General features: G+C 51.2%; 2 protein-coding genes across 3 annotated transcripts in view; one reads left to right on the top strand and one right to left on the bottom strand.

Moving 5' to 3' along the window:
- Nucleotides 1-1,745, top strand: part of PDIA2 (protein disulfide isomerase family A member 2) — a 3,559-nt gene extending 1,814 nt beyond the window's left edge. Inside the window, exons 5-11 of the mRNA XM_006914031.2 lie at nucleotides 22-138; nucleotides 244-369; nucleotides 437-634; nucleotides 727-847; nucleotides 928-1,109; nucleotides 1,364-1,474; nucleotides 1,597-1,745. Coding sequence (XP_006914093.1) covers nucleotides 22-138; nucleotides 244-369; nucleotides 437-634; nucleotides 727-847; nucleotides 928-1,109; nucleotides 1,364-1,474; nucleotides 1,597-1,641 — 900 coding nt within the window. The 3' untranslated portion in view covers nucleotides 1,642-1,745. The remainder of the gene's footprint in view (nucleotides 1-21; nucleotides 139-243; nucleotides 370-436; nucleotides 635-726; nucleotides 848-927; nucleotides 1,110-1,363; nucleotides 1,475-1,596) is intronic.
- Nucleotides 1,746-2,054: 309 nt separating this feature from the next.
- Nucleotides 2,055-25,302, bottom strand: part of AXIN1 (axin 1) — a 52,206-nt gene continuing 28,958 nt past the window's right edge. The window contains exons 2-10 of one of the 2 annotated variants that reach the window (XM_006914029.3): nucleotides 23,347-23,487; nucleotides 19,771-19,867; nucleotides 15,840-15,977; nucleotides 10,998-11,527; nucleotides 10,187-10,357; nucleotides 7,942-8,187; nucleotides 5,868-5,975; nucleotides 3,913-4,080; nucleotides 2,055-2,958 (exon numbers count right to left, since the gene is read on the bottom strand). In XM_006914029.3, coding sequence (XP_006914091.1) covers nucleotides 2,832-2,958; nucleotides 3,913-4,080; nucleotides 5,868-5,975; nucleotides 7,942-8,187; nucleotides 10,187-10,357; nucleotides 10,998-11,527; nucleotides 15,840-15,977; nucleotides 19,771-19,867; nucleotides 23,347-23,487 — 1,726 coding nt within the window. In that variant the 3' untranslated portion in view covers nucleotides 2,055-2,831. The remainder of the gene's footprint in view (nucleotides 2,959-3,912; nucleotides 4,081-5,867; nucleotides 5,976-7,941; nucleotides 8,188-10,186; nucleotides 10,358-10,997; nucleotides 11,528-15,839; nucleotides 15,978-19,770; nucleotides 19,868-23,346; nucleotides 23,488-25,302) is intronic. The other variant, XM_006914030.3, reaches the window with a different exon arrangement.

Raw genomic sequence — 25,302 nt, 5'->3', positions numbered from 1 at the left:
GATCCACCCGGTGTTGTCCAGTTTGACGAGGGGCGGGCAGACTTCCCAGTGGACGAGGAGCTGGGCCTGGACCAGGAGGATCTGTCCCGCTTCCTCCTCACCCACAGCATGCACCTGGTCACAGAGTTCAACAGCCAGGTGAGTTGGGCTACAGGTACAGGTGCAGGCTGCAGGAGGGGGAGTCAGGGGTAGCGGGAGGGTGACCATGGAAACCAGCCCCCATGAGTTTGGCCTGCCCTGCAGACATCCCCTAAGATCTTTGCGGCCAGGATCCTCAATCACCTACTGCTGTTCATCAACCAGACAATGGCACCGCACCAGGAGCTGTTAGCAGGCTTCAGGGAGGCAGCTCCCCCATTCCGGGGGCAGGTACCAGCTGGGCTAGGGGGGTGGGGAGTGGGGAGGCCAGTGCCCAGTGTGGACTCCCTGCTGGCAGGTGCTGTTCGTGGTGGTGGACGTGGGTGCCGACAACAACCACGTGCTACAGTACTTTGGGCTCAAAGCTGAGGAGGCCCCCACCCTGCGCTTCATCAACATGGAGACCACCAAGAAGTACACACCTGCAGAAAGGGGGCCAGTCACTGCAGCCTCGGTCACCGCCTTCTGCCACGCAGTCCTCAGTGGCAAGTTCAAGGTCTGTGCTGGGTGGCCCACCCAGGGGGTTGGGGTGGGAGCAGTGGCTCTCAGGAGAGATCCCCAACAAAGTGCCTGGCCCGTTTCCCCCAGCCCTATCTCCTGAGCCAGGAGGTCCCCGCTGACTGGGACCAGCATCCGGTCAAGACCCTCGTGGGCAAGAATTTCGAGCAGGTGGCTTTTGATGAAACCAAGAATGTGTTTATCAAGTTCTGTGAGTGTGGAGGGCAGTGCACAGTGGGCAGGTGAGGGGTAGGGGGCCTTGCTGGCCCTGCCAATGCCCCAATGTCCTAGACGCCCCGTGGTGCACCCACTGCAAGGAGATGGCTCCGGCTTGGGAGGCACTGGCTGAGAAGTACAAGGATCACAAGGATATCATCATCGCAGAGCTAGATGCCACAGCCAACGAGCTGGAAGCCTTCGCTGTGCATGGCTTCCCCACCCTCAAGTACTTCCCAGCAGGACCAGGTCGGAAGGTAAGACAGGATCCCACTTTTCCTGAGTCCTCAGATGGAGATGGGGCATGGCCTCAAAGGGTGTGGCTTCAGAGGGCAGGCCCTGGGATAAGGTGTGGACTTAAGAGTGCAAGGCCTAGTATAGGGTGTGGCCTGGGGTGGGACAGGACCTTGCTAGGGTGGGGCCTTAGAAGGTGAAGTCAGATGGGTGTGGCAGTAAGGGCACGGCCTGGGTGGAAGTTTTGTGTCCCTCACACCCTCCTGGCCCTCCTCAGGTGATTGAATACAGAAGTGCCAGGGACCTGGAAACCCTCTCCAAGTTCCTGGATAATGGGGGCAAGCTGCCGGAAGAGGAGCCCACCAAGGAGTCCTTAGCCCCCTTCCCGGTGAGTGCGTCTGTCCTAAAGTTCCAGGCTTCTGTACAAGTCCTCTTGACTGGTGGCTATAGTACTAGGCAGCAGTAGGCTAAGAGCCCAGTTTCTATCTGGGCCTCTGTGACCCTTTCCAGGAGACACCAGCCAATTCCACCTCGGAGCCCAAAGAAGAGCTATAGCTGCCTTCACATAAGTGCTGGGGAGCCATTGTTTCCGGTGCCTGGGAAGCTGTGGGCCCTAAATAAAGAGCTTTGGTCCTGGACTGTGTGTGGTTCCTGAGCAGGGCTGGCCCCCTGGGGCCTGTTCTATGTTGAATAGGGCTCAGCCCTTGCCCCTAACCCTCCTCAGTGGATCCCTGGCTTGGGTATAGGTCTGGGTCCCCACCTGGGCAGGTATAGGAGTGGGACATAAGGTTGCTGCCAGCTCTAGCCCCTCCTTCAGGGGCTGGTGTGACTTCTTTTGCTGCCAGTGCCTGACATGAGCCATATGTAGCCAGGCTAGAGGAGACAGGCCACATGAGCTGGAAGCTGGCCGAGAATGGTGTACCCACCCACCAGGCCCACCCACAGAAGACCAGTGACTCCACAGCAGGGAAGGTTCAAAAACGGTTTTATTTCATTATTATCCAAGTACCTTTGAAAAGATAATTGTACAAGTCAGCGCATGAAAAATGGGCTCAGGGCAGCCCCCTGCTGGCCCTAGCCTGAGAAATGTACATATTTACATGGGCCCTTAGAAAGGAGGGGCCCAGGACCCGCTGAGCCAGCGCTGTGGAAACTGAGGATGGAGAGGGGACAACGAGGTGCCCCGTCACCGGATCCACACAGTGGCAGGCAAGAGACAAGCTGTGTTGAAGGCACTCGGTGACATGTACAATTTAAAGGCCCCCTAGGGCCCCCTGTACCCTGGGCCTGGGCTGGTCCTGACCAGGGCAGGGCATAGTGGGTGAGTCCAGGAGGAAGAAGCAGAGCCTGTGGTATCAGTGCCCGGCAGACAGGCAGTGGGCGGGTGCGGGGGTGGGGGATGGCCCATAGTTAGCAGCAGGGGGCCACTGGGGAGGGTCATCAAGGCAGCCCCATCGTGGGCTCTCTGCATGGGGGAACTCTGAGTATTGCTGTGGAGGAGTGGATGGGGCCCCTCCTCACCAGCAGCAGGACAGACGCCTGTGGGACCACTCAGCAGGATCCCCGCTCACTTGGACACAGATGGACCAAAGGGGTGGGTAGCAGCCCCAGCCTGACACCAGGAGCTGTGTGTCTGCACACATGTGAGAGCACCTGACATGCCACAGCCCTTCCAGGCTCTCAGTGTGGCTTCTCCCACCACCACTAACAAGGGCCCAGCCTGATGCAGAGGCCAGGCCTGTCCATCAGTCCACCTTCTCCACCTTGCCGATGATCTTCTCCTCGAAGACAGGCAGGACGGCCTCGTCTTCCCGAACCTCCTCAAACACCACTCCACAGTCAAACTCGTCACTCACTTTCTTAAAGTAGTATCTGGGGGACGCGGGTGAGGAAGGGAATGAGAACAGATGATAGCCTGTCCACTCCTTTCCTCCCCACGCCCCCACATCCTCAGGATCTCCCAACTTCCTAGCCTGGCGGCCCCACACATATACAACACTTGGCAATCACGCTCCAGACATGCACAGGGCACACAAGCTGGTTCTGCCTGGTGCCTGTTTGCTGGACAGCTGACAGTGAACAGCACAGTGACCACATGTGGGGTCCCCTGGCCTCTCGAGTGCTGTAGGGGAGAAGTGGGCAGCTTCGGCATTTCTGTTTCCTAAGAGTTGAGCCTGTCATCTCCATGGGGGTGACATGCCCCAACTAAGGCCCAAGCAGAAGCCGGTGGAGCTGGGGCCCTTCTCTAGTAGCCACACTTTCCAAAGGGTGCTTTCTTGCTATTTAGAGATAGAGGAAACCATCCACTAGAGGCCGCTGTGGGCTGATCGCAGCTGAGACCCTATCTGCGCCCTGCTCCTCCCACAGTGCTCACTCAGGAGCCTCCATCGCCTGGCTGGCAGGGCCAAGCAGCCCATGGCTAACTCTGAGAAAGGGGGGCCTTGGACCCTGGGAAAGAGGACCTAGCTTCTCCATCTAGTAAAATGGCTGAATTGAAGCTGGAGACGAGGCTAACCCAGGTCAGAACAGCATGGAGACTGACAGACCACTGTGTTTGGGCCTGTTTCCCCACCTTTAAAATGAGGACCATCCAGACCCCTCAGTTGGCCTAGAGGCCCCAGTCATGTGGCACTGGGAGTCAGGGCAGGGAGCCACACTGCACACAACAAGGGGTTCTCGCCAACAGCTCAGGGTTGGAATAAGTGGGTAAGTGGGGAACAAGGATTAGATGGGATGAGAACAGGGTGAAAATAGGGCACATAGCAAACAATACTACCTCCTGGACAAGGCACCTCCTTACCACAGACCCCAGCCCTTTACTCTTACCTATAGTTGCCTTTCTTGGTCAGCAGCTCCTTGAACTGGCCCAGGGTGACCGCACGGCCCCTCACCAGGGTCCGGTAGGGGATGGGCTCCCCACAGAAGTAGTAGGCCACAACGATGCTATCGCAAGGCTGGGTGCTCCCACTGCCCGCCTTCCTCTGTGATTTTGTCCTGGAGGCAGAGATGCAACGGTGATTCCTGGGCTCTGGGTTCCACAGGGAACCCCTCAATGGACCTCAGGCTTCGAGCTCTCAGTAAACGACAGGGCAGGGCCTGAAAGGATGAGCTGTAACACACTCAGAAATGCCACGCATCCACAGGACCCTAGGCCTAACACACCCATACAGCTCCATCCACTTCTGGGGGCCTGTGACCCACATGGTGTCTCAACACAGGGTTCCAGTTCTGCACCAAACCCACACACCGAGACACACAGCGCAGACGCCAGCTCATCTCTCACCGTCATGCCTGTCTCACAACTGCACAGTGCCGAGATTTGCCTGCCTCCCTCCTCTACTCATCGGAAAATCCAAGGTCTCACTGTGGCCTAAGCTGCCTGGTAGGCAGCACCCCTGACCCAGACCACGTAAAAGTGGGCCAGCAGGGCTGGAACTCACGGTGGATGCCTCCACCTGCTTCTTAAGGTGGCTGGGCCACTGGAACCAACACAGCCTCCACTTCTAGGTGGAGCTATACTGCTTATACCTTAATAAAGCTTAAAGCCCCAAACTTCAAAAACATCTGTAGGCCAAGGATCGGACAAACGTAACTGTGACAGATCTTGAAATGGACCTGCCCCACAGAAGAGAGCTTGTCAGAAGAGACCAGAGGCAGCAAACAGTCAGACTTCTAGAGAGGGGTGTGAAGCCAACGCCGTCTCCTGCCCAGGCTGGGATAGGACCTCATCCTGATGGGCGCTGAACAGATACTCTGTCTGGGACAGGCAGCATTCGCTCTGCCCCGCAGTGTCCCTGGTCCCTGTGACTGCTCTGGAGCTGCCCGGGTACATGTGAATACAGCCCTCAGCCCCCACCAGCTGGGCGAGGCAGAAAGCCTCCTGCACCAGTGTCACGTCGGGAAGGCTACCTGAGCTCATAGTGAGCTTTTTCCTCTCTGGGGACCCTCCCCTCCCTGGCATCCCTGGGTACACACTGTTGTCACCTCATCCACGTGGCTGTCCATCACTTGCGCCACGCCTCCCTGGCACCTGCTTTCCTTCCCTCAGTCCCGCAACCTCTAACCCAGCTTGTCCTGGGAGCCTGCCTCAGGCAGGGGTGGGGGTCCCGTGTTGGCTTGTTCTCTACAGAAGGAAGAGTCCCTGCTCCTGCAGGGGCCACTCTTGAGGAGTGACCTGGTGGGGAAGCTCTAGGCCAGCTGGCATTGTCTGGAATAAGCCTGGAATAAGGCTGGTGAGGTGGGGGATCCCTTTTTGCTCTGTCTTGAGCAAAAGCACAGGAATAGGGCACTGCCTGCATGTGGCCTGCAGTTCACTAAATGCCCACCCTGCTCCACGTGTACCTGAGGAGCAGACACAACCCACATGAGAACAAAGCCAGGCTCGCTGTGCACACAGCATCTGGACACACAAGCACCACAGGAGCCGACGCTTTCAGTCGGCAGCGTGTCGGGAATCACGGGTGCAGCCCCGACCCTGTCAAGTCCCAAGGCCTGGCTGGGAAGCTCAGGAAAGTAAAGGCAGGCGGGAATGTGTGGCCAGAGTGGAAGAGGCAGAGTGGACCTTCCCTCTGGCCTGTTGGTCATTTGCCACCACGTGGACAGTCAGCATCCCCTTTGACGGAGAGACAGGAAGGAAAGGCCTGCACACGGCTGGCAGCCCCAGCTCTTCCAGTGCAGTGCCCGGGCTCCCGCCCTGGGAACAGCTGCTGCTCCTCGGGACCTGGCCCACAGCGCGGGCTGGGCAGGCGTTGCAGGAGGACCCGCGCGGGGCACGCACGTACTCTGTCTCGGAGAGCTCCATGTCGGACACCGCTGGCACCACGCTCAGCACGGGCGTGCACGCCGGCCTGATGCAGGAGCGCCCCCGCTGGATGACCTCCTGCACATACCTAGGGAACAACCGCGTCAGTGAGCCGCACAGGTCTGGGCAGGGCCACCTCCACACTCCAAGGTGACAACTGGGTGACAGACAGCAGGCGGAACACAGACTCCCCAAGAGGGTCCATCACTACCACACAAGGCTCCCACTGTGTGTGACAGGCAAGACACCAAACCCCTTCTTGAGCGGTGGAGCATCAGAATCAGTCAAGAAATGGATGTTGCCTTCTTATTCAGAGTTCTCAGGTTCCTCGTTTGGTCAGAGCCCTTGGGGAACCCCTCATCTGAGGTGCTAAGATTCTGTCACTTCATCCACACTTAGAGGACCTGCCTCTGGCCTCCTCCCTCTGGGTGCAGCTCTTCCCACTTGGTGCTGACATAGGTCCGGGTCCTGCAGAGTGGTCACTGCTCCGTCCGAAGCAAGCAGAGTCCTGTCCCTGGGCTCTCTGCCCAGCGGATTCTCTCCAAGTGTCCATCCACCCTGAGCATGCGCTCTGCAGCCCTGACAGAGATTTCTGCTCTGACCAACCTTGGTGGGGGTCACCCCATGAGGAGCTCAGGGAGGCCCAGAACACCCACTGCCACCTTCAGACCTTTGCTCTGTGGCCATTTACAAAAGGCCCATGTGCCCAGGACTGACGACATGTAGAGCTAGCAGAGTCATTGGCCAATACACCACAGGTGACTCACCCCCAAAACACAAGTCACAGAGAGCCACTGGCCAGACAGAATGCACTGTTGTGAGGGGCCAGCAGAGTACTGGCAGGAAGAGGGGACGTGAGTCCTGTCCCCAAGAGATCGAGGCAAAAATGAAGTCCCAGGAAGCCCCTGGCAGAGGGAAGAGCTTCCATTCTCACATCGCGGCCTCTCCCCAGGCCACCCTCCACTGCCCTGTCTGCCTCTCGGTATGGGCCTCCTGCAAAGAGCTGGCTGGCTCTTGCTGACTGAATAAGATCACAGGGTGAGACAGTTATCTGTAAACATGGTCAGCTTCAATGACCCAGAGAGACACATTCATGTTTTCACCTGTACTCGACGAGATGGACATTAGGGAGAGTCCGCACCCTGACATCTGCTTCCCCAGAGGAGCAATGCCCCCCACACAGTGAGACCCATAGAAAGCAGGATCAAACACCAGATGACAGAAAACTTGGCGAGGAGCGCCAATAATGTCTTAGAAACAGTGGCCACAATGCCATGTCCTGGTGAGAACTACAGATTCCAGGCCTCCTGATCACCTGGGGATTCCAATGAACCAGCACGTCCAGGAAAAGTGGCCTCAAGGGCCAGCTAAAAGGGTCAGGGAAGCCACATTCTGGCCTAGAGAGACCTGCCACCCACAAGGGAGTGGTACCCATGCTCCTCAGAGAGCGAGAACAGGGTCTGGCCTGAGGACACGGTGGTAGCAGGTCAGGCCACTCTGCTTTCTGAGACCAAACAGGGCAAAGTAAAGAGTGGCTGTGAGACCCGAGGTGTAGGAGAATTTTATACCTCACCTATTTCAGCACTGTTTACCATCCTACCTGCAAATGGCACTGTTTAGGGTTCCCTTTTGTGTGGCTGTGAATGAAGGCAGCCAGGACCCCCAGGACCAAATTCTCTGAGCTTAGTCTGTACAGGAGCTAGTAGTGACCTGACTGTACAACCTCCAATTGTTTCATGTCATGAAGAGGACCCTGTGGCCTCCCACAAAGACCCGGGTGAGTGCACGCTCACAAAGCAGAGCAGGTGTGATCAGGGGAAAGACATCCTTTCCTCCCCAGAAAAATAGTAATGACCACTTGCCCTCCCAGCCCCTGGTCACACAGCAGGGTCATGTGGAAGGAAGTGGAAGGAAGAAGCCAGTACTGCCAGTGGATGCCCAGCATGACTCTATGTGTAAACCTTAGGCCTTGGGAGCTCCACCCCAAAGCGGAGCCATGGCACCTAGAGAAGCTCTGACAGGAGCCAGCCCTGCTCTCCCCGATGGCCCTGTACCTCTGCTTCGAGGGCAACTTGCTGGCTCTCTTCTCTTCCTCCTCCAGACGCCTTCGGGCCTCCTCCAGCTGGGTCAGAGGGTTGGGGGCTGGGTTGGGTGGCATTGTGGGGTCTTGAATGAAGAGATGAGAGGGCTGGACGGAGTTCCGGAGCTGAGCGCTGACCCAGGGGTGTACAGCCCCAGGACGCTCAATGGACAAGGGCCTGGAGCTCTCGTGGGCCTGCTGTTTCTTCACCCCAGAAGACCTTTGGGAGCAAAAGAATAGACATGGCAGCACCTAAACACCCAGGGCCACAGGCAGGCATCAGGAGCTGGGCAGGAGCCGGCAGAGGCTGAGTGTGGCATTGACTCCTGGACACCTGGGGCAGAAGTGCTTTTGTGTCCCTGGCCATCAGAAGCCACGTGAACTTCAGCAATTTCCTCCTATCTCACATGACAGGAACATTCCTTTCTTATGCACCTTTTTAAACTAATTTTTAACAATTTTATTGAAACATAAATCATATTCTATACACAGACTTTTTTAAAGAAAATTTCTACTGTTTTTAAAAATGTTTTGATATTAAAATAAATGCTCTTGGTGAAAAACTGAAATATGTAAAAAATTCAAAGAAAAAATAATCTATAATATCACAATTTAGAAATAGCCACTCTCAGAATATTGATTTCCTTCTCCATTAAAAATAATTAACACACTGGGCAAAATTCTAAACATAATTTTTCCCCCCTGGATGTGGTGTGAAGCCTCTTTGCTGTTAAACATTAAGAATGTGCTTTACGCCTGTGTTACACGACATTTCTCGACCACTGAATAGAATCAAGTGAAAATGTCAGCCTCTCTCAGCTACAGCTGAGGGGGTCTCAGCACCAGGAGCAGAAATGACCGAACCCAAGAGGGCTCCCTTGGAAGTGGGTTGGTCCAGTGCTCTCATGATACCAAAACTGCCCAATGAAAGGTACCCCGAGGGAGGTAGGCTCCTCCTCCTAAAAAGCCCTACAAGGTCAGCCCCAGGGAGACCTTGGCCCGCATCTCCCCACCCCTCCACCTCCTCAGCCTCCAATACCCCCATCTCCTCAACCCTCTCATCTCTCCACCTCTCATTATTCCCTGTCCCCCACCCCTCCACCTCCCTGCCCTCAGACCCGCCTCAGCCCACCTGCCTTATGTAAGAACAGCAAAGGGAGAGGCCCCATGGCCTCCAGACTCTAGAGAAGCCGGGAAGGCCTGGTGAAGACACTAAAGGCCATAATTTAAAATAGCCCATCTGACGGCAGGAGCCTCCGGAACCTGGGAGGTTATTTTTAGATGTGCCTCACGCTTTAGCCACAGAAACCTGCCGTTTGGTGTGGGAGGACCAGCTGGGAGAGACCCTTTCCTCGTGAAAACCCACAGGAGAGAAATCCAGGTATGTCAAGAATCTACCCCACTCCAACCAGAGGAGGAGAGGGGACCCTTGAGAGGCCCCCTCACTAGAACAGGCTTTGTGGCCAAAAAAAGGTCTGGATGCTAGGGAGAGGCTTGTTCCCAGGGTCAAGCTCACCTGCCTCACACACACATTCAGCCCTCTCCAACGATGGGCAAATCCCACCAGTCCCGGACCTGAGGTTCCTGGGTATCAATCACTAGCATCTGGCTAAGCCCTATCTAAGCCAGCCCTGTCCACCCTACAATGGACCGACCTGTGTAGGATAATCCAGAGTTCAGAGGGATGCAGACTAAATGAGACCCTTCCCCCCCCAACCACTGAGGGGGCGACCAGGTGCAAACACAGAAGGTTTCTCCCACAGCCCCATCTGGAGTGGCAGTTAGGTGCCTGCTTCACTTCCCTGGTGCCTTAGGTCATTCTCACACGGAGGTGCCACTGCCTCAGAAATAACCTTGTGAGAGCAGCTATGTGACAGCAAGCCCCTTCTTCGGTGGTGGGGCAGCAGCAAGGGGAGCTCACAGAGGCACGGTGACTTTAGACTGATCTCACCAGCGGGCACTCCTGCCCAGGACACTGACGCTACATCCAGGACCCCACCCCATCACAGGCCCACACAGAGCAGGCATCAACAAGCTCACGCTGCAATGGGCTGGACTTGATTCCTTTCAATTCTCGCTTCCACTGTACATGGTTTGCAGTAAGACAGTGGGTGGGGCCATGCCACACCATGAAGGACACTGGCAAAGTAGCTCTAAAGGCTTGCCAGCCGGTTGTGCACACCTGTGCCCACTCCCCCAGGACACCAGGTGCTGCTTACCCGTGGCCGGCTTTCCTGTGCCTACTGATCTCTTTCTCCCCCTCAATGATCCACTGCATGATCTTCTGATTCTTCTCTGCATCCTCTGAGGAGCCTGGCACCTCGGTGCTGGCACTCTTCCCAGACTCGGCTTTCTTAGCATTTCTTTTGGAAGTCGTGCCGGCCTTCCCGCTGCAAAAGCAAGACCTGGGAGTCACCCCACTGACTTTACCTGGCTCGTCACTGAACAGCTGGCCACCTGTGCTCCAAACCCTGCACTACCCCCTGAACATGAAGGCCTTGACCAAGTGGCGTGTTCTAGCGGCCTCTGCCCCAGCTCTGTGGGGTTGTCTGGAGTTTGTTTCAGGTGACTCCATGGCAGGAAGTGAAGGAAAGAGTCCAGGAGGCACTGGTTGGGAAAGCTAGAGCCACAGGTCAGCTGCGGCTCTTGTACTCTGTCCTCTCAGCCCAGGTCACCTGCCTGGGTGAGGTACCAAGGGCCCAGCCAGTCCTCACCCAGACACCTCCCCTAGAAATGGTTCTCTATCCAACCACACTTCAAGAATGGAGCTTTAGCCAGCTCAGCAGCCCAGGCGGAGGCCTGGCAGCTGAGCTTCTAGAAACCACATGCCTGTAGTGTCTGTAGCTGACCTTGGTTTAAAGGGGAATTTTGGCCTAGAAAACCCAAACAAAATACACAGGAGACACGGCTTCTCACTGTGATTCCTTCCTCCCTGGGAAGACACCCATACCCCTCATAGACACAAGCCACGAGACAAAGGAACCACAGTCCTGAACCCAAAGTGCAGCTTGGGCCACCACAGACACTCACCTGTAGGCCAGGCTGTCGCTGGCATTGGGGGCAGCGCCCACACTCTCCAAGTGGCTTCGGGGCTTGGCCACATGGCTGTGCAGCTCTAGACCCCAAGCGAAGCTGCTCTGGACCCGGCGGGCAGCCTCGGTCTCAGCCTGCTCCTTGGGCCTGGCCACACCGTGGTGGCTATGGTGGTGGCTGTGCCTGTGAATGTGCAGGCCGGCTGCCTCGAGCTTCACCCCTGACTTGGGTGCATGCTTACCATGCCCCAGGGCTGTGCCCCCCAGCACCCCTGAAATTTTGGGCATGTGCGCGCTGTCAGGGGATCGGTGGCCTGGCCCTGGTGACTGGCAGCCGGGAGTCCTCATGACCCGTTGCACATGTTCATCCAGGATACTCTCAGGGTTCTCCTCATGCGCATCCCGCAGCCCCACACAGCCCACATCTGAATAGCGGGGTGGGAAGTGGTGCCAGGCCGGGGCTGAAGGCAGTTTGTGACTGGCCCCTGGCGGGGCAGAAGAAACATCGCCATCCTCACCTTCTTCCTCCTGTAGGGACAAGGCCGCATGTCACCTTGGCACGAGCTGCACCAAGGAACCCTCACACTTGGGGAAACAAATAAACCACCACCAAAGAAACAGGAAGCCTGGCCGTGCTGAGTGCTGGGGGTCGGGAGCTCTGAGCCTAGGATGAGGCAGAGCCAGGGGAGGTGCCGAAAGTGCTGCCTGACTCTCGGACGGCTCCTTTTCTGTCCCTGATGATCTCTGAGAGTAGGTGGCTCACAGCAGACTGTGCTACAGGACAGGGCACAGATGGGATGAGGACAGGGAGCTGTTCAAGTATGCAAGGACATGCGACCGCTATGCACCAATGATTCAGAGAACACAACACCAGTGATGGTCCAGACCACAGAGAAACTAAACTAAACTCTGCACTGGTTTAGTTTTCTTTTATGTTTCTCAATAAAGGTTTTGTTGAATTTCAGGTAAATTTTCCTATTCCTCAATTTTACTGTCATTTTCCATTATATTTTCAAAAAGAATATCACTCTTGTACAAAAGAGCTCTTGGTTTTTATTTATCTTACTGTGTTTCTTGACAAATTCTAATATGAAATTAACTGAATTTCATTCAATTCTTTAAGTTAACATGACTATATCTGTAAACATAAACATTTGATCACTTTAACTCCAAAAGATACATCTCATATTTATTTTCTCATCTTGTTGAATTATCCAAATCAGAATGATGTTGAGTAAATTTGGTAATAACTGAAAAAGCAGGTGATTAAGCTACCCCTGAACTTTTAATATAAACAGACTGCCAGAAGTTTCTCACTAATGCAAAAGGATCTAAATGTTATTAGAACAGGTATCAGCTGTGGGCATCTTGATCAGTGTTCAGGGTAGAAAAAGGCACTGAAGAAGATAGAGGGTGAGAGAAGGGGATGGACAGACAGAGGGTGAAAGCGCACCCACTTCTGGGCACAGCTTGGAACCACCTCAGCAGAGACTCGGATCCTGGGCTCTCACATCCATTCCATGTTCCCAGCCTGACCCCTTTGCATTGCAGGACTGAGGGACCAGGGACTCAGGACTTCGCTGGGTGGGGGGAATCTTCAGTGTACTGAAAGTCTTTAAACCATTTATCCCCTAAGGCAGGAGCCAGCAGGAGAGAACCTCTGAATCCCCGAGGAGTGGTGGCGGGCAAACCTTGGGCTGAGATCCAGTTGTTCTTAATAGCTCTACATATGTAGGATTTCAATTTTAGGGTTTTGAAATATTACAGATTTACATAATTGTTCAGCTAATAATTTTCTTCTTTGCTTCCATTTTCTAAATTTTATAATGAAAGTTATTTAAAAATTCTACAGTTATTCCTTTTAGAAAAGGACTATCATTTATAGCATGATTTACTTAGATTACAAAATTACAAACAATAACTAAGATTGCACTACCAGCTGCTGGGCAGTGTGCCACACCTGAGGACTGAGGGACTCCTGTGGGAGCAAACCTGCTGGAGCAGCTACAGGCCTGAGAATGTGACCTGTAGTCCTGGTACTCATGTCCAGAGACCATCACAGGCCACTGAATGTGGCAGGCCACCTGAGCTTGAAGAGCTGTGTGCCTGCCAACTAGTTCTTGAATTGATAATGGAGAATACAAGAGGCTGTTCATTTGAACATTTCTGTCAAAGAACACCATTGGATCTTTGCAGCTGGGTCCAGCTCCTCTTCTAAGAGCTGGCGGTGTCTCTAGGCATAGCCACCATGCACCTGCCAGGGACACCACAAAGAGAAAATCATCTAAAACTGAGACATCAGAAAAACATACTGAATACCCACAGCCACAGCTGCCTTCACAATGTCTCGCCCAAAATGTTGCCCTGCCAGGACCACAAGCATGCCCAGCCACTGAACCAAGATGAAAAACCTGACAGGACAATTACAACAGCTCAATTCTATAGCAAAAAGGTAGTAAATTCTTTCTTTCTTAGACTTCTTTTACAAAACGTTACACACATTATTTCATGAGCACATTTGTTTTAAGGGTTGTTAACCGTGACATGCTCAGGGCAACCCTCACACAGAGAGCCAATGCCCATGGAAATGCTGTGCTAAACAAACGAAGAGGCCAGCTTTGTCATAACACACAAACTGGGAGTTAGCTCCTGCTAAAATATTCCATATTTCATGGTGATTCTGTTCCCCGTATTTGTTTGTCTAGAGAAGGCTTCTAGAATGTGGAAACTATGCCCCTAACTACTCCTTCAGTTACTCAATTAGGCCCCTAACGGACCCGGAGAAACGGCTAGCCTTGGTGAGTGCACACCCAGTGTCTTTGGCTCTCACCAGATGGGTTGACCGTGACCCGGCTCCTGAGAGCCACTTCCTCCAGACCAACAAAGTCTTATCCTCGCCCTCACTAGCACGCAGCATGGTGGGTACCCTGTCAAGTGCCCTTGGGCAGATCACTGAACCATAGCGACTATGGGGAGGATAGCTGGTCAGCTTCCCCAAGCTAGCACCTGCTCTACCCATGTGAGGGTTGCCCAATCACCATGAAGAAGGGAGAGGATGCTGGTAAGAAAATTTTACGTGTGTGCACAGCGCTTAAAAATACTTTCATGCAAACTTCTTCCTGGAGAGTACCTCCTTCTGGCTATTTATCTCACTCTCAGGTCTGCCTTCCTGGTACCCGCCATGAATCTCAGGTACTGACATGCTATTTGAAATCTGCCTGCTGTCTCGACATGAAGGAAAGATGGGGGGAGCCAGGCCCTTTGGTTGGAAGCTGGGCATCATGAAAAGGATCTATAGAACCCAGGATAGCAGTTGCAGGGTGTAGCCAGCAGGACTCCCTGCATGCGATGTCAGGGTGGGCAGAAAAGGAGACCACCAGGTGTGATCATCTGCCATGCTCCGCGTTTACACTTCTGGCAGTGTCTCCAGACTTCAGGTGCACACAACTCACCTGGGGACATGTAAAGTGAGAGAGGAGGCCCTTCTCGAGGGGTTCTAATAGGATCTGAGAAGGGCTCAATTTCCATATTTTAAATTGGAACATCAGTGATTGGATGGAGAAATAATTCCTTCAAGAAACAGCACATTTTTGAGTTTCAGGTACTGGGCATAAAATATTGAGAAAAGGGAAGACACCCACTTACTTGACAGTGACCATTCCAGCAGAGAATTCCTACCTGCTAAGAGAAAAGCAAAGGCCTGTCTGCCAGTGACACCGAGGCCCACGGCATTCAGGAAGGACTGCGTTCAATGACCTCAGTGAATAAAGTTCAATAAGCTATAAAGTACAAAGCGCACAGGGAAGGCCTCGCTCCAAGAGCACACTTGTTACCAATGTCTCAGCAATGAAGCCCCTGAATGTGTGTGGAAATGAATCTTATAGAATGATACCCACAACAAAAGCAAGGTATTTCTTCAGCAGTTATGGGCAGAAAAACATTCAAGTAAATGAATGAAAGTTATTATGAAATCTCTTAGCACTCAACATTTCATCAGGCGAGGCTACAGGTCAGAAGACAAAATAAACAGAAGCCTACAGCCAAACCTAAAACCACTCTACACTCTGAGGTGATAAGTGTGAGCTACTGGTCCCTCCTGTCATACGCATGCTCTGCTCTAGACACATGCCCATGGCCCAGGACCCAGTAGTGCTCGTGAGGGGCCTCCATCTATCAGGACTCAAGGGAAATTTCAGCTCTACATGCCAAGGGGGCATGCAGGATGTAGGGGACTTGGACAGAGAGAGAGGCATGCTCACATGTGGGGTTAGACGTTCAGCTCGGAGGGGCTCAGCAGAGAGGAATAAGCCTGGGGCATGGAGGGGAGGATAGGAGGAAAGAGACTGGGCCTGGGGTGAACAGAGAGGCTGGTAAGTCTACACTTAGGACATGCCCAAACACCAAGCTGAGCCAATGTTGCCTCAGTGTGACAACTACTTCAGGGACAAATGCTGAGAGTTGTCAGCTTCCCTCTTAACTGCCTTCCTACAACGGGTTGGAACAGGAATTCCAACCCCAGCATCCCAGGGCCACTGCTCTGACATGTGCTGGCTGCTCCTTAGGCCGAGGCTCAGTGCCCCGCCCACAGGGACCTTCTCCCCAGGAGACAGCCCAGGCTGGGAACAAAGGGTGGGTGGCTTCAGAGGAGGCAAGTGTCATAAGAGAATGTACCTTGGCCAGCCATCAAGATGGGTCAAAGCATGTCAGGAACCAGCATGTGGTCAAGAAGGGAGAAGGGGACTCTGGGAGCCCCTGGAGGAAGCCCCTTGGGGCCTGAAGTTGTAATAAAATAACTCAGAGACCGAGATATGCATGGCCTCCCCAACTCAGGCCTACTCACCATCCGCACACGCTTCAGCCGCTCCTCCAGCTTCTCCTCGGCCTCCCGCGTCCGCTGCACGGCCTCCAGGCGGTGGATGAGCTCCGCGGCAAACTTCTGGGGCTCCACACGGATTTCCTTTGGCATTCGGTAAGTACGCTGTAAGGAGACACCCTTGATTAGCCGGCCACACACAGCTTCGAATTATCATCCTCTGTGCCAAGGTGGGGCTCAAGAACTTTTGGGGTAAGAGAAAGTAACATCTGAAATCTGCGTTTTATTTTAAAGTATTTACTTTTCCCCCTTTCATTTGGGAATCAACATCCTTTTCTTATCAAACTAAATCTCTCCCTCACCCAGCAATGATTCAGAGGTGAGAATGGAGCACTAACTCCCAATCAGAGACACTGACTGAGCGAGGTAGAACTTGGTTTCCTGAGGTCAGGTCATCAAGGCAGAGGCCAGCAGGGTCCTGTGAGTGTGCCCTGTACAGACGGCCTCCCAGCCTGACCCAAAGAAGGGCTTATACACGACTGGCCAGCCTGAGATCCAGTGAGGCCTGGGGTCTGAGCAGGTCGAGTTGAAAAGACCATTGAGGAGAGAGAGGTGGGAGACAGCCCACAACATGCTTGCAGGACCAACCTGTTCCCTGCAGTGCCCAACACGCACACAAGAGGGCAGCAGCTCCTGGTGCTTAGGTATGCGCAGACCAGGCTCCATCCCAGGAATGGGGGACATAAAATTCAGGATACAAGAAAAAATCAGGGGAAAGGTAGGACCATGGAGGACTTTACTTTTCAGAGAATAAAATTTTGCAATGTATTTTATAGTGAAACATCGTATAACTATTTTGGGGGAGGGTAGCTTTATTTCAAATTTCAAATTCAAGACTGTTGCAAGAATAGCACAAGAACCCCTGTCTAACCTTTACCCAGATTCCCCAACTGCTGACATTTCTCTCACACTGTCATTCTCTCTCACATACACATATACAATGCACATGTGAGCATACACAGACACAAACACACCCTTCTCTGAGCCGGTCAAGAAAAAGGGAGTAAACACATGATGCCTGTTTACTCTTAAATGTTTTAGAGTGTATTTATGAAAAACCAACTACTACAGGACAATTATCAAAAAAAAAAAAAAAAATCCTGATATTTTTTACCTTATTAGCAGATCTTATTCTAATTTCACCAGCTGTCGCAATAATAATGTCCTTTACAGAAAACATGTTTTAAAAATCTAAGCCACCAAGGTCTAAGTGAGGGAGGGCCTGGAGGGGCCTCGAATGAGGCAGGAGGCAGACAGTGAAGGAGGAAGGTAGCCTAGGGACAGGGTGGCACACAGGACTCCTCTCTGACTCTGTGGGTGAAGAAGAGTGGCTGTTTAGAACCCTAGCCTTCAGACGTGGAGCCAGATGAGGAGGAAAGACGTAGAGTGAGGGAGAGGCCTGAGTTTCGCATTTCTTTTGTCAGATTCATTCTTAAGTAATTTTTCTTTTTGATGCTACTGAGAATGGAATTGTTTTCTTAAGTTCATTTTTAGGTTGTTCACTGCTTCACTACTGGTACAGAAAATATAATTAGTTGATTTTTGTATACTGATCTTGTATTATAAACCTTTCTGTATGTTGCTGGATTCAATTTGTTAGTATTCTGTTGAGGGTTTTGCTTCTACTTTTATTTTCTTTGGTTTATTACTTTATTTTCCTCCATACTCTAGGTATAGTTATGTCATTATATTTTAGTTTTCTTACTAATAAAGGTAGGTATGCCCGTTAGTGGGCTCTGGCATGGTCTCAACTCTGCCTACCATTTCACATTTACAAAACAGAAAAAGATAGTACCTAATAATTCAGAAACATTTAAGATTAGGTAAGAAAGTTACGTGAAGAGCTCAGAAACAAACGTCCACATGTGTGGCTGATGTTCACCACCATGGATTCAGAGGTGGCCGCAGAAATGTCTGAGGGGCCCGGAGAGGGAAGGGGACTGAGGACAAACCCAGGACACAGACCAATGCTTCAGGGACGGTAAAAGTTGGTGTGGAAGACGCGAGGGTGTTCAACACCAGGCAAGGGGTTATCCCGGAACTGAGGAAGCCAGACACAAGAAGGAGGGACAGTCAAGGCATCCAGTGCTTCTAGAAGGTCCTGGGAAAGGAGCCTGGGAAAGAAGGTAGACATGGATGGCGAGCCCAAGAGGATTGGGCAGTGGGAAGACCCTGGAAAAAGTCTTTGCAGGTGGGGCATCTGAACAGACAACAGAGGCCAGTTCTTATGCAGGATGGCCCAACTTGGGCTGTGTTCTAATGACTTCCCCGGCAGGAGGCCCAGGGGCCGCCAGGCTCTACTCACTGTCCTTGCAGGGGCAGTGTCCATCTATCTGTCCCATCACTGATGACAACGCCTGACCACTGACTCAAGAGAGCCAGGTCCTCTCCCAAAGTCACTTTTTCCCATTATGAGTAAATATTTTGTGAGGGGCTATCTAGGATGATGTAAACATCCTGTTATTCAAACTCTCAATTCATTCATCATGTTAGCATGGATGCATGAATTCCAAATTCGCTGTCGCTAATTCTGATGCTCCAGCTGTCTGGGCCTTGGCTGGCAAGAACCCCACCAAGGGGCTTCTGTATGCCCTCACTCCTTTAATTTCTGGGATACAGGATGCCCAGGCTCCTCCTCTGCACCTCAACCCAGTTCCAGTGTTCAGTTTAAACCTCCACTGAGAAGAACTGAGAAGACACGCACATCACCGCAGGGCAAACAGTTACCCCCTCAGGCCCAGACTGCTCCAGACAACACAAGTGAGGCTGAGTGCTCCCCAGAAGGTCACCTACAACACGCATGTGCATGTGCATGTGTACACACACACATACAGATACTCCATCCACAGCATCTTCCACTTTTCCCTAAGCAGACACCAGATACCATCAGTGACTAGTTTAGGCCAAATCTGTCCCAAAGGTTGGCTGGAAGGTGACAAAATGTTTCATTATCTTTTTCTCAGAAGGACAAACACATCCTTTCTTCTCAACCATAAATAATCACTTCTCTTATTTGTAAATTAAAGTATCTGCAGAGACGCTAACCAAGGAATCCTGATTAAGGGTGGGTGTATGCTGTGATCCCGAGAAACAACCACTTTCCCTGCACAGAAACCACAAATGAGCAGCATGAGCTGCCCTCAGACGATACAGACAACAACAGATTGGAGCCTCTACTCAAAGCCTTTCTCATCGTCCCCTAAAAGTCTTTCCCATTCAAAGTCAATATGTCATCCATAAAGAAACTCTTTGCAAGTGAAGACAGGCTGTGCTAGGCTCTGTGAACTCCCCTAAGCAGAACTGCTTTCACTTTTTTATTTTTATCCAAGAGGTGAAGCTGAGGCGGCTTTGAAGTCAGTATGCCCACATGGTGACTCCTACCATTCAGCCACAGAAAGGCCGATGTCTCATTTCATCTTGAACAAGGCAGCACTCACAATAACTTGGAAGCGGGGCAACAAGAGGCACAGCCAGGCTTTCTGACAGAGCCGCAGTCAGGCAGCTGTGCAGGGGCCAGGCCTGGGTGTTGAGCCTGTGAGGAAGACTTAGAGCTGCTCTCCCACCTCAAGTAGAAGCACCTTGTTTGACACAATGGGAAAAGGTCACATGTTGGGCACTGGGTAAAGGTGCTCCCTGCTCTTCTGAACTGACCACGCAAGCTGGGCTCTACAAGCCACCCTCGCTGCCTCCTCCAGCCTGCAGGGCATGACCACATGTGACCATATGCTACACCCAGATCTGAGCCAAGTTCACAGGAAGCCAGGCAGGCGCCTTTTCCACTGGCCAGTGCCACAGCAGCCCAGTCAGAACGGAGAAAGCAGATGTGCATGGGTCTGAGAGGACTGGTGAGCCCCAAACTTGGAGACAGGGAGGATGAGGGCCATGCTGAAGAACTTACAGGAATGTGAGGTAGAGGCACCCGCCCGTTGACCTGGACGTTCTCCTGCATCTCCCGGCGGTGCTGCTTGCGGATCCTGTACGGTGGGATTCCATCCCTGCCCAGAGGAGAGAGACAGCCTGGCATGAGCATACACAGAACAGCTTCACACAGTTTAGCTGTGTGGCTTTACCATGGGCAGGGCCCCCATGACCTGTTTTTCTAAGGCCTGATAACTAAGAAAGGTTTTTATATTTTTAAAGAGGCGGACTAATGTGTGATGGAGCCTGTATGTGGCCGCAAAGCCTAAAATATTTACTACTGGTCCTTTATGGAAAACATTTGCTGACTCCTACTTTATCACCCAGGCAGGATGCAGTGTGCCTACCTGGCGTGCTCTACACAGATAAGAAATATTTGAGGGCTGCAAAACGGGCAGCCAAGACAATCTAGATCCCATTGAAAGAGATTTCCAAGGTTCTATTACTCTGCTTTCTTCCAGGGTAAATTGGTCAAGCAGTATAATCTCTCTGAGGGAATGCTCAAATTAGTTTTCTTGACATAAGTTTTAGCTATGAACCCTTTTGAAGATTATGATAAAGATATAAATTAAATTATATGTTATCTTTAAGATAAGTAAATGCACTTACTCTAGATAGACGCCAGATTTAACACATAATTCACTACACATGGGCAATCCTTAAAAACTCTCTAGTCCTCTTCCAGTCATTTAAAAGCTACCCTGGAAAGCACAGCAGCCACCAGGAGCCAGCATATGCGAAAGACCAGCCAAAGCAGGATGACTAGAGTGGCTTCTCTGGGTCCCCACTTCCTTCCCACTGAAGGAGTCCAAGATGGGCCTCCTTGCTCTCCAGAGGGTGCAGTGAACACCTGTGTGGGATCCTGACCCCTCCTGATTCCTTCCCAGGCACCACCCACCGGGGAGGGTGTACTGTCAGTGCAGTGCTGCTCTTACTAGACAAATGTGCAGATGTAAACATGCAGCCGTGATCTCACTTTAACTGCTAGACGACTTAGTGAAGCCAACACCTTGCCCCTCAGTGCCCAACACACAGCATTTGGTGTGTCCTGGCCCCTGTGCCAGGCAGCTGCACACCCACCAGCTCAGTGGCTTCATGGGCGAGCAGGGCTGCAACATTTTCCTCGGAGCCCAGGTCTGGGTGGAAGGGGCATGTTTTGATTTAAAGCAGGGTAGAGAGAGGCTGTGATAGGCTCTCCTTCCTGTCACTGCCTCGGTGTACCTGGCTGTCAGGGCTCCAGCTAGGTGCTGCAGTGCAGTTTGCTCAGGGACCCAGTGGGGGGCAGGCACTCAAGGGGATAGGTGTCAAGGAACAAGTGAGTCAAAAGCATTTAAATGTCTTTACATACCTCTAGGGTTTTGTTCAGGTGTCCTGAGCCACCAACTTGTGTGTTTCTCATATACATTAATGGGGCACTTAAAAATTCCACTCTCCATGCCTCTACAGATTTGGCACTGCCCTCAGACACCTACGTCCAAAGTGCATGAACTACTAAGCTAGTCCATCATTCTTGTCATGTGGTTGAGATGCTGAGTACAGCTGCCCTCAATAGAAATAATTTATGTAAAACACACGATCCTATTTTTTGCCTCTGATGTATATTCGAATGTCACAATTGTACATTCCAAATTCTTGACTATTCCTGCATTTCTGACTCTCAGTGTAAACCGAGATGAAGAGAATATCAGAGAAAAAAATATTTTAAAAAATTTAAATCTTCTCTTTAGCAAACATATTTTCTTGAAGAGAATTAAGAGACTTTTCCAGAAAATTGAAAACTGTGTAAGCAGATTAACTTTCATTGTAGTAACAGAGTTTGGGGGGAAGAGGAAAACCATATGCTGCAAATGTACCATCTCGTGCTGCCAGCTGCCTGTGGGGGTCTGCAGGGCTACAGCTCACTGTAACTGGTTTAAATGGTACTTTATATTCATGGCAGGTATTGTTTGGAACTCCAGTAATTTCAAACACGAAATTGCTAAAAACATGTCAACATTTTATCTTAAAGATTCAAAATAAAGGAGATAAAAATGTCTTTGAGAAATGACGCATCCACAGAAGCTCAACCTGAAAGGGCAGATCCATCTGGTAATGTCACCACATGGTTGTCAAAGGGGAAGAGAGAAAGAGCCCAACACTTGCAACTATGGGGACTGGCTAAATCTGGTTCAGAAACAGCTTGTGATAACATATCCTGCACACTAAAATTCAGGTGTCAGAAGAATGCCTAAAGACACCGGCAAATGAAAGGCGTAAACTATAAAGATGGCACATCAAGTGAGACCACAATTTAAAAACATGTGTTCATCTACAAAAAGAAGAGTTTAGAGGCCCTTATTTTCTTATTTAAGTCTGACTCTTCAGACTTTTCATATGAAGAAACAAGCTGGATAGGAAAGAAGTCTCCCTGAGATCAGCTGACAGCTACTGCCCCTGCCTGGCTGAAGTCCTGGCCATAACCCCATGAGGTCTCAGTCTCATGGGGAAAGGACGCCTGTAGAGAGTGGTCCAGCAGACTCAGAGCTGCTCTCTGTCACAGTCAAGGGCTTCCTGGTCCTGACACCGGAGGGTACCCGGGAGTCAGCCCCCAGCCCTGGGCCTCTGACCCTAGGCAGAAACTTCTCATTAGTGCTGGTCAGATGATGAACGGCAAACGGACCAAAAGCAAGGTGAAGGCAGCAAGGCGAAGACCCCAAATGACCTCAGCAATGCCCTGATCTAGCAAGAGAGTGTTTGACACTCTCAAGTTTCTAATGTGCACTTAGGTCCCAATAAGCTACCTGCCAAAGCGAAGGAGAAGGTGTCAGAAAACAAGCACTTTCCCACAAAGAGAGGGCCTCTCTGGAGGGGACGATGAAAGGTCTGCTGTCACCAGTGAGGGACACTGGGGCTCAATGTGGCTCTATGTGGTCACAGGGACCCCTTGGACACACACAGCCCTGGAGGCGGTCCCTGAAACATCTGGCCCTGGGCCAGCACAGAACCAGCTGCACCAATTTCCCCTCTTACTTCAGTCTCCCTGTCCCACAATGGTGAGTAAAAAACAGGTACTCACCTGTAAGACAATGTCTAAATTTTAAAAAGTGACAAGTACAGAACAGCGTTGAAAAGAAACACTGTTGAAAAGTGCGTCTTTTCAGGGATAGTGCCAGGGTCACCCCTGCTTTGGCAGGCAGCTGTCCTGCTTGGCTACAAACCAGTGCTGATCTTTAAAGTGAACCCCCATACTGTAAAAACCAAAGAGAAAATCAGAACCAAAGTGCTCTAGCCCAGACAGCTCTGGAATTTATTTCAACGCTGCCCACGGTTTCCCCTTTCAAAAGTTCTTGTAGCCTTGGCCTTGGAGAAAAGCAGCTAACATAAAACTCAGTTCTAGTTTGTATTACGATTTTTAACAACACTTCCTACAATGCATCTGGTCTGTATGTCAGATGCACTAACATCAAGTTGTGGGGAGGCCCACGAATCACCTTCTATGAAGACAAAGCCCCAGCTGGGACTGGCACAGGCTGATATGCTTCACAAGGCTACATTTGCCCAGGCAGGGAGGACTTACACGCTGCTGTCGGTAAGGGACAGGCTGTCGGCATCACTGGACAGGCTCTGCTGCTCACTGTCATTGGTGCTAGTGGCCGGGGCGAGGGCATAGCCAGAGTTGACGTAGTAGGGATTGACGGGCTCCCGCCACGGCCCATACCTGCAAACAAGAAGGGCACGTCAGCAGCAGCCCAACTACATCCTTTCATATTAATCCACATTTTCAGAACCATCTGGATATCCTCATAAATGAACTACAAATGCAAACAATTCAGGAAAAAAAGCAGAAAGGACTAGAATCTTCATCCTGCCTCCCATGCCCCTCTCTTCCTAGAGGGATTAGTTAGGCTCTGAGCATCTTCCAGATCTTTCCTCTGCATTTAGGCAGACGTGTAAGTGAACACAGATTATCATTTGGGTTTGCGTTTTTTTACACATAACTAGAAACGGGACATGGCTGTTCTGTTCTTTTTTCTAAAGAGCAGACTTATTTACTGCAAAGTACACCCAAACTCCTAATTGTTGCACTGGCAGCATCAACCCTGGTGCCTGCTACCTCACGTGGTTCTCGCAACAGCCTGATGACACAGTAGCCTATGACCTCTTCATGGGGTCATGGAGCCAGCCACGACTCCTGTACACGAGTCTGAGAACTGCCACAAGATGGAATGTGGGGGATGGCGGAGGAAGATAGGTGGGGTTTAACAGAGGCTGTCACACTGCCCCCGGTCACTTCCCACCAGGAGTAGTGACTGTGCACATGATCCCTGGGTGAGATTCACCTTCACTTGTCTCATGATTAACCAGAGAATAACACTTCATTTTAGTTGGCACTTCCTTGATTAACAGTCAGGCTGGCAGTTTTGCGTGTCATTTAAATTCCTTCCTCTGGAAGTTATCTGTTCATGCCTTTTGTCCATTTTCTATTGCGTTGTTTGAGTTTCTTAGTGATTTATATAAGTTTTTAAATATTCGTATTATTAACCTCTGGTTATATATGCAAAAAAATATTTTTTCCTTAAATGTCACTTTTAAAAAAAACTTTATGTTGATTTTGGTCATACAGAAGTTTTTCATTTCTATGACTTCACATATACCAATCTCTTCTTTTATAGATTTTTTCTATCTTACATAGGCAAGCCTTTCTTATCCCAAGATTATAAAATATATCTTCAAATGCTTCAATAATTTTAATTTAGATCTTTACCTTAAATGCATGTGTGTAAAACCTACCTTGCTTTCTTGCATCAAAATGGAAAGCCAGTTGTTAGCACTAACCACTGAATAATCATCTTGCTCTGAATGGTTTTAATGCCATTCTGCATCATACCTAAACTTCTCTCCACACAGGTATCTATTTCGGCATCTACGCCATTCCACTGATCAATCTAAAAGTCAGCTTTCCTGACCCCTTACTGCTGTGCCATAATGGCGTGTCCCGCCACTACCTCCTCTTCCTAAAGACTGCCCCTGAATAGCAACACCTGTTAGATCTCCAACGGTCATGATGAAAGTGAGAAAAGGACTAAAGTTCTCTGAAGGCCCTGATGCCTGTGTAGGAGGCTGGGGTTCCCATGCTGATTGCTCAGCGATGTGCGTACTGGGCCCCAGTCACAGCCCTCAGAGCCCCAGCCTCACTTCTGATTAGAGTTGCTGCTGACAGTACTCAAGCATTTGCTGTACTCATGAATGACAGCTTGCACTGACTCCCAGGACCAGGGATGTGTCCTTGATGTGGAAAGGGGAGACTAGACTGTTTCTAGGAGCGAATGCCTTGTGGACATCCACGGCCTGATGGACAGAACCTTCTAGAAGCTCCAATTCACGTCTTGCACACACTTAGGAAAAGGTGCTTTAATAAAACAGCAGGACCAGGCACCTTGGTATCTTGGATGCCCATCACGCAGGATGTGTGGGGCTGAGCTGGGCCAGGTCGCATGGCTGGAAGAGAGGCCCAAAGAGCAGAGCCATCTCT

The sequence above is a fragment of the Pteropus alecto genome, unplaced genomic scaffold (genome assembly GCF_000325575.1).
Source record: "Pteropus alecto unplaced genomic scaffold, ASM32557v1 scaffold44, whole genome shotgun sequence".
Classification (NCBI taxonomy): domain Eukaryota; kingdom Metazoa; phylum Chordata; class Mammalia; order Chiroptera; family Pteropodidae; genus Pteropus; species Pteropus alecto.
Note: the sequence above shows the minus strand (reverse complement) of the source record. Positions and strands in the feature narration are given on the sequence as shown.